The sequence below is a fragment of the Neolamprologus brichardi genome, chromosome 3 (assembly GCF_056152115.1).
Source record: "Neolamprologus brichardi isolate AB-2024 chromosome 3, ASM5615211v1, whole genome shotgun sequence".
NCBI classification, from domain to species: domain Eukaryota; kingdom Metazoa; phylum Chordata; class Actinopteri; order Cichliformes; family Cichlidae; genus Neolamprologus; species Neolamprologus brichardi.
In genome coordinates, this window is record NC_142106.1 from 29703050 (window position 1) to 29712461 (window position 9412).

A 9412-nucleotide genomic window follows, 5' to 3' on the forward strand; every position below is an offset into this window, starting at 1 on the left:
GTCCGACATGACCTGCCCGAAACCGGAAGTGACGTCATTTTTCGCGGAAAATGTAGTTTTTTTACTTGTAGGCCTTAAAAGCCTATACTGGTGTTTTTATAAGTCATGTTTGACTTTATACTTTTCTGAATAGTTCCTGGGATGCTTAGAACTCATATTGCACTGCTTTAAACACTTTATTTTGATGCACATGCTGTTTTCTTTGCAAATTTGCATTATAGGATCGTTTTTCGTTTTTCCTGCAGTGTATAAAAATTGGTGTATCTCAAAAATAAAACTATGAAGACACTCAAAATAAAGTTCCTGTTGTTGTAAACTATTTTTTGCAACTTTTTTGTATTTAAAGTTTTGAGGGATAAACCTCTTAAAAAAACCCAACAATTTTAAATTTTTTTGTAGGTTATTGCACTTTTTTTTTTGCAATTTATGTAGTTACTATGGACATAATGCATACATATTATTAAAATATGGGCTATAACAGTTGTATTGATGTATAGCAACTTGAAATACTCCCAAAATGGCAGCATGTAAAAAAATAAAGTAAGCTCTGGCGGTCTTAAAGGGTTAAAAAAATGGTAAAAAAAAAAAAAAACCCCAAACAACACAAAACTAATTTTGACTTATAATGAAACAGATTTAAATAATGAGAAAGCTGATTAAAATGAACATTCACAATAAAATTAGAATATTTACAGTATAAGAAATTTTAAAAAACTGATGGGAGAAAGAAGTATGTACAGTTATTTCAAGCAATCTGATGGATACAAGAAGTCTGGTGTTTGCCTGAATGGGAAGTCTCTGGCAGTGTCACTTTATCTGACATGGATGGAGTGCTGCAAGAGTTTGTCTTTTGGCAAGTGCAGCATCACACAGGGTGATCTGCAGGTGGTTCTTGTGGAGTCTTCTTTCTTTTCCATTAAATACATTTTCGGTGCTGGCTCAATCGACAATCGAAAAACAGCTGAAGAGCTGCTGTTAAGATTTTAGAGCTGTGGCTGAATTTGGATTGACATTATTGTAGTCAGAGCTCTCCTCTGGGTCACCACGTTGCCCTGTTGAGGTGATCAAATGAAAGCATTTTATGTGTAATTATTAATGATGATAATTATCAATGTATTTTCTCATGCTCATCATCTCACATTTTGTGCACTCACTTGTCTTGTTAATGACTTTGAGCTGAATCACAGATGTGACATTGGTGTAATCACCTTCTGCTGGACCTGAAATAAGAATCTTATTGACTTTCATGTTAAACACAGTTATTGTATAATCATCCAGCTTCCACAAGCTCTATATTAATGAAAGTGTAAACTTTACCATTTTCAGTGTTTTCACATCTTCTGACTGTCTCATAGACACAACGATCACCTGCAGGTCAGAGAAAATCAATCACCTCATGTCTGTGATACTAATTTAAACACAAATGTTCTTGTAAATAACATTTATATTAAAAGCTGCAGCAGCTGTATTAAGTACAGTCTTGTTGCAAATAGCATCAGAATATTTGAAACTGCATGAAAAACTAACCATGAAGAAGAGAGGAGTACACTTGCTGCTGATCTTCATCCTGACTGAGCGTCTGCTCATTAACAGCACCTTTATTAAAAATGTAAAATTAGATGTTTGTTTTATGTTATTGTGGATTATACATTCTTGTGAACAGTTTGCATTTTATGACTCAATGCTGCATCTGTGTATTTAATCATTAAAGATATAAAATATGTAATATTAGAAATAAATATGAAAATCTCACCTTTGAACTTTTTACAGCAATACAACAAGAGCAGGATGAAAATAAAAGTAATTCCAGAAATTGCTCCAATGATCATCAGAACAGGAAATGAAGAGATTTCAGGACTCGAGACATCTACTGTGGAGAAACATAAGTTTAAAACTGAACTTAATTTAGAAGTTAAAAAAAAGTGTAATAACATATTATAAACTCACCCTTTTGATCAATCCTGACTGACTGGCTGTCCTCTGTGTAGTAAACTGGGTTTCCTCTTCCTCCTCTGCACCTGTAGAGTCCTTCCTGTGAGACACTGATTTGTCCATTTGAGTGGAAAACTGCATTTTGTGTGGTCAGAGGTTCAGACGAGTTCTCATCTCTGTACCAGTAGTATTTCCATCCAGATGATGATGAGTTCACAGAGCAGGTCAGGGTCACACTGCCCCCTACTGGAATGTCTCTCATATCAGAAGTTATTTGGGCCTTTGGTTGATCTGCTGTTGAGTTTAAACAAAGACAGAAAGAAAATATGAATATATACCCCACACACAGGCTGGGATTACACCGGGGTTTAAACTCCTCTCCAGTTTCCAACAACACATAGCAAGCAATAACACTAAACTGAAATGGTATGAGTAATCTTACAGATGCCTATAATGCATTTTATTCTTTTAGTGTTTATTTGTTTTTTTCTGTTTCATTATGATTCTTCTCTGGATTTATAAAACAGTACCACAACAGAAGACACAGAACTTCTTCCCAATTGAAGTTTATAATTCCCAGACCATGTAGCTGCTCAGAGAAATTTGAAATAGAAACACTTTATTTATGAGATTTTTAATTTCAGACTTTCATAAAACATTGTCATTTGTTTAGATTATTTGTTCATCATAAGTTTGCTTTGATTAGCGGATAGTCTTCTTCCTACATGACCAGAAGAAACACATCAACATATTTCTCTGTATCTATAAACTTCCTGTTGCAAAAATACACACTAATATCAAAAAGTCACAAATCACTGTTCGTTCCATCAATACAACAAAATGCAATGATTTATCCACCACTGCTCATGCAAAGTTCTTAAATAAAGTCTTTGAAAGCATCAATTTCCTGACAAAAAGAGAAAGAAGAAAAATCTTCAACAGTAATGCAACTGAACAAGGAAAATATTGTATTACTTCTTGTAACACCATTAATCACAAAGACACCCAGTAATTAAAAAAATATATAAATCTTACTATCTATTATAAAAAGGATTATATAATATGGCTAATATACTACATCTTCACCCCACACATTTAGTCCACTTTGTATTTCCACAGACATCACCTCAGTGTTTGTTTGTAATAATAATTTTTCCACCTGGTCAGTTTTTTTCTGTTTTTGTTTTTCTGTCATTATTGTCCTCAGGTGATGGAGAAGCAGGTCAGCATTGGCGTCTCTATACCAGCTGAAAGTTCATGACACAAAGTGGTGACAAACTGTCTACAATGAGGCTACTATCAGCTGCAGCTCTTTGTCTGACTAACAATGTAACATGCTTTGTAGACCATTGAATTCATCCTGTGCTGACCATGATGACATTTGTCAAATGGAGATCACACAACAAACATGACTTACTTGATGCTGACAATGTGAAGGCTTCACTCCACTCTGTTGAAGAATATGAGTCATCTCTGCGTCGACTCTTACACATGTAGTCTCCACTGCTGGACTCAGAAACACTGAATGTCACATCATTATTGTGTGTCCACTGTGTGGGTGTCTCGGGTCCTCTCCATTCATACTCCCACTCAGTGGTTTCACCTCCTTCCTGCACCTCACATGTCAGAGTGATCGTCTCACCTCTGAATATCTGAGGCCAGTTGGGTTGTTGTTTTACAACAACTTTACTGGAAACTGTTTACACATATTAACAGTTGAGATACAAATAGAAACATGAAATCAACACAGAAAACTTAACATTGTGTGTTTGATAATCATAAGTGAATGTATATTTCAAACTAAATTTCTGAACTCACAGGTTATCTCAATGGTGACATCATCACTTATATCAGTGTAGTAAACTGGGTTTCCTCTTGTTCCTCTGCAGCTGTAGATTCCTCCTTGAGATACTCTGATATCTCTGTTTTGTTGATCTCTGATTTGAAGTTCAGAGGTTGTATGGGTTCGTCTGAACCACTCATATTTCCATCCATCAGAGCTCTGCACAGAGCAGGTCAGTGTCACACTGCCCCCTACTGGTATGATTGTTGTTCCTGCTGTCAGTGTGGCCCTGGGTCTATCTGCAGATATGAAAGAGGAAGAAAAATAAATATGTGATTCATTATAAAAACATAATAAGATTAAAAAAATACAGTTTATATTTATGTTTATATTTGTAGATCTCTAAATAACCACGGTCTAAATGTTTGTCCATTCTCTGGCCCTGAATGTAAACTAATGCTGGTTAGTTGGTTTAGATAACAGAAACATCATCACTTTAAACTTCATGAAGCTTTTCATGTTTCTTCTTTTCCTTTAGAAATGTAATTAAATTTAATTTCATCCACGATTGATTCTGTTGTTAAAACTCAATTTGTTAATTTTGTTAATGACAACTTGCAGATTCTGTGAGTATTGACGCACTGACTTCACAGTGGTCCTGGTTCAAGTTCAAGTTTCAATGACAAATTTAATTAAATGTTGTTCAGTTGATTATTTGAACAGGGATCATACATTTATGCTGTCGGTCACTGAAGACTTACCTAATACAGTTATAGAGACAGTATTACTGTACTTTTTATCACGTGAGCTCACCCTGTCACCAGTGCACTGATATTCACCACTTTCACGTGTAGATGTAATTTCTAATTTGAAATCTTTGTTTGGCCTGTAGGAGAAAAATACTCGACCGTCCTTGTTGATTTTGTAATACCAGTCAGTGTCTTCTCCTTCATTCATGTCACATTTGAATGTAACAAACTCTCTGATGAAAAAACTGGACCAGCTGGGTTCAATAGTTAGCACAGCATCTAGAATCCAACACAACCACAAAGTTAACAATCTGAAACACTTCATGTACTATTGAAGGCACAACCTTAGTTTATATTCACAAAATTATAAATATAGTGATAGATATATAAATAAATAAATAAAAAGAAAAATGTAAAGTGCTTAAGACTGAAACAGTAGTATGTAAACAGAAGTAAGATAAATAAAAAACAAAAAATGTGAAAAGTGTTTTGTCACCTTGAGTGTGTCCAGCGCAGAGAAGCGTACAGAGCACTTAAAATAAAGATAGAAACTTCGGACATTATCAAAGTAGCGACACTCAAATATGTCTGTGTAGGTTGTCAATCATCATAAAAAAGGAAAGCAGACATGACAACACAAGTTTGACAACATGAACCAGAAGACAGGAAACATGACAGACTAACACAGAAGACCTAAGTGAAACATAACTAAACTAAACTTAACGCAACCAAAGGCAACCAGGTACCTACCCCTGGTTTATTATTACTAGTCTTATTGTTTGTGGATCTGTATTTCTAGTTTTAGTTGTTGTTTGTTTTGTGATTTCTAGTTCTTGTGTTTTGTTCCTGTGCCCCTCATGTTTAGTTCTGTCACAGATTAGATAGATAGATAGATAGATAGATAGTCGCAGTTTGTCACTCCTGTGCCTGTGCTTTGTGTTCTCTCTGTTCAGTGTCAAGGTTGTGCTTCTGTGCCTGTCGTGTGTTTCCTGTTTTATTTTGATATCCCCTGTCCTGTGTGCAGTGTGTCTGGTTTTGCTTCCCTTGTGTTGTTAGGTCTGATTTGTCCCGCCTGTGTTGCCACCTGTTCCCCATCCTCTCATTGTCCTGTGTGTCACTTACAGTGTTGGGTAAGTTACTTTAAAATAGTAACTTAGTTACATTACTAGTTACTTCTATCAAAAGTAACTCAGTTACTTCAAGTTACTCGTTACTTTCAAAGTAACTAGTCACTAGGGAAAGTAACTTTGGTTTTACTCAGAATTCTCTTGTTAATGTGTTGCTTCCGTAACTGGATACCCAGCAAGATTGCCAGTCTTCTAGCTTGCTTACTTGCCACAAGTGCACTGTGCCACCTACCAATAGAAAGGAAAAGATAATGTGCATATTTCCACGAGAGAAATCCCATGCCTGGACCGTCATTGACCGCTGCCATGATTCTAGCCTACGTCACAGCGTCATGTGTGCCTTTTACATCCAACACAAAAACTGCAGTCATGATGCTTTGATTGTACTCAACTTACTGTACTGTAACTCGGAAATTCTGCCTTCTGAATAGGAAGATGTAAGTAACACCAGACTGCAGATGAGCTGCATACAGGGCTGGACGGGGACAAAAAATCGGCCTGGGCATTTTGACTAGAGACCGGCCCACCATTATAGGAAAAATCATAAAGCCTTTGAATGAAAACAAACGCTGTTGTGACAGTGATGTACACTGTTTTGATGGTATATATGCATCAATCGTTTGTTGTAAGATTGAGATAATTATTTTTTAAAAGCTAGACATTTTAAATGAGAATAAGAAAGAAAAGTATTTCTTTGTGCCCACCTCTCCCTGTTAATGCCCTACCTGGCCCCCCTGGCAAAACTTTGCTAGATCCGCACCTGCACAGTTACCAGCTGTCAACTACCTAAAAAGGATCCTGGTGTTATTTGTCTCTCAGAAACAGTTCATAACTTCCCTTCAACTCATTTATGTCACCTAAAAGGTAAACCTGTTTCTCCATCACCTGTTCAGCTCTGATGATTCAGTAAGGACATCTCCTGGTTTTATCTTCATGATTCCCTCTCACCAGATAACCAAACCAATATCATGACCAGCAGCTTTTTTGCAGCTGTGGCTCCAGCAAACATCAGCTGATACTAGAAATTAATATTAAATCAATTCTAACAACAGCTGATCAAGCTTAAAAGTGCTGCTGTCCATTTCTGACTTCCGGGTGTCATGGCGGAATGAGTGGACGCGTTTGGTGGCTGCTCCCTATAATCAGGAATAGAAAAACACCGAAAACTCGTTAACAGACAACTCAATTGAGTAAGGCGAACGTAGTTGGTGAGGAATAAGGCAAAAGGAGGCCAAAATGCCAAGGGGACATGACAAAGCCGCAAAAACAAATGCTAACAATGCAACAGGACAAGATTGCACGAGCCCCGACAGCATAATTAGCGACTCGGCTGGCGAGTTATTAAAAGCTATTGAATCATTGAAATCAGAAATGAAACAAGATAACGAAAGGCTGAGAGAAGGCATCAACACGCTACAGCAGGAACTGGGCGGCAAACTCGATAAGATAAAGGAGGACATAAAAACTCTGTCGGAGAGAGTGGGGGAAGCTGAGGACCGAGTGGGAAATATAGAAGACATGACACTGGAGTTAACTGAAGCGCTCCTCCAAAGTTTGAAAACACAGAAATTTATTCAGAACAAGCTGGTGGATCTAGAGTCAAGATCCCGCAGAAATAACATACGCCTGTTTGGAGTGGAGGAAAGCGCCGAGGGGACTTTGTTTCGGAGTTGCTACAGCACGAAATACCTATACCAGACGGGCTGGAACTCAAGATCCAGCGGGCCCATCGTATCCCCATACAGAAACCGCGCCCTGGAGAATTCCCACGCCCGATTCTTATCAATTTCCAGGAATTCACAACGAAAGAACTTATACTTCGAGAAGCTTGGAAAAAGAAGCAAATCCAGGTGAATGGTAAGACGATTTATTTTGATCATGATTATGCATCAGATATTGTCCAAAAGCGCAAACAATACAGAGAAGTTAAACGGATATTAAAGGACGCGGGTGTGCGCTTCCAAACTCCCTACACGAGCATGCGGATCCATTGGCGGGACAGAGTCAGAAACTACAGCAATGCACGAGATGCGGCTTTGGAGTTACAGAGGCGGGGATATGATGTACAGATCCCGGCGGTATCTGAGGAGGAGGACGCGCTAACTAGAAGGTGTCGAGAGTGGAAACGGGTCCCAATTTCCCGTCGAGAGCAAATTACCTCCCCGGGGCAGAGAGCTAAAAAAAAAGCTGGAGGAATTTCAGAGAAATGTTGATTAGTTCGGGGGACATCTCTCCCCTGCCACTGATCAGAATATCACAGGGTTGCCTCATCAATTCAAAGAACGGGAGGAGCAACACCGGATGGAGGTAAATACGTTGGACTATAAGATGGGAACAATATTTTCAGTTTTCAAACTTTTTATAGGGCCCTCCCTTTATGGAGGTTTTTACCCTAGACCTACCAACGGGGTCATGGTGGGAGATTGTTTTTTCCTACTAATTGGGAGTCGCAAGTTTTTGATTATTTTTTGTTTTGTGTTTAGTAATATTGTTTTTTCTTCTTTTTTCAAATTTGAGGGGATGGTTACTGCACATTGTACAAGTCATGAGTGGTGTAGGTAAAATAAACATTATCTCAATCAATATCAACGGTCTGGGGAATCCAGTTAAAAGGAGTAGGTTGTTATCTAAATTGAAACGACACAAGGCGCAGATTATATTCATTCAAGAAACTCATATGTCAAAAGAAGAACATGAAAAATTTAAAAAGTTTGGCTATGTAAATTCCTTTTACAGCTCATGTAAGAATAGCAGACGAAGAGGAGTTATAACTTTAATTTCTAATACGGTAAATTTTGAAATGCTAGAGGAAATCTGTGACAAGGATGGTAGATATGTTGCTGTTAAAGGGAGGATTAATAATAATGTGGTATCTCTGATAAATGTGTATGCCCCTCCAGAGGGCAACCCAAAATTCTATCAAAAACTATCTGAAAAAATTATTAGTTTTAGTGAAGGGACTCTGATATGTGGGGGTGACTGGAACTGTGTATTAAATCATACTAAAGATACTACAAGCTTAAAAAGATGCAAAAATAATAAATCCAAGGCTCTTAATTTACTTATAAAGGAAGTGGATCTTTGCGATGTATGGAGAGAATTACACCCTCTGGAGAAGGACTATACACATTTTTCAGTAGCCCATAAGGTACACTCAAGGATAGATTTCTTTTTGATAAATAGAAGTGATAAACATAGAGTCATAGAGTGTAATATCGGTATAGCTGATCTGTCGGATCACAACGCCATACACTTGACTATTCACTTATATAATCAGAATAAGAAATCATTGTGGAAATTAAATACTGGTATTCTTAACAATGAATCTGTGGTACAAGAGATTAAAAAAGAATTACAAGTCTGTATTGCTGACAACAAGGATGAACAGATGGATCCAACAATAATTTGGGATACTGTTAAAGCAGTAATTCGAGGGTATCTGATATCAAGGACTACCCATATCAAAAAAATGAAAAAGCTCACACAATTCAAATTAGAACAACAATTAAGGGATTTAGAAAAAAAACAGCATACAGATTTGAGTGCCGACTTGGCTGAAAGCATTAAAAATGTAAGAAAACAACTAAGCGATCTGTCTATGGAGGAAATAGAAAAGAAACTGAGATTCACAAAACAAACATTTTATGAGTCTGGTTCCAAAGCAACCAAAGTACTGGCTAAACGGTTAAAATCAATACAAATAAGTAATGCAGTTAATAAGATTAGAGATCCAAACACCAAGGAACTATTATATGAACCAATACAGATAAAAAATGCCTTTCAAAAATATTATAAAACATTGTATAATCAACCCGACCAGA

The 9412-nt window shown here is 37.1% G+C and overlaps 1 protein-coding gene across 1 annotated transcript; it reads right to left on the reverse strand.

Annotated features, from left to right (window-relative positions):
- Positions 1-725: 725 nt before the first annotated feature.
- Positions 726-6693, reverse strand: LOC148104163 (Fc receptor-like protein 5). The gene is made up of 11 exons (XM_087838272.1): positions 6681-6693; positions 4961-4996; positions 4477-4743; positions 3751-4014; positions 3350-3628; positions 1948-2226; positions 1754-1870; positions 1528-1596; positions 1318-1368; positions 1155-1220; positions 726-1052 (listed from the first exon to the last, which is right to left on the reverse strand). Exons 1-11 carry the CDS (start codon positions 6691-6693, stop codon positions 976-978), a joined length of 1518 nt encoding a protein of 505 aa, XP_087694398.1. The 3' UTR covers positions 726-975.
- Between the last annotated feature and the right edge of the window lie 2719 nt (positions 6694-9412).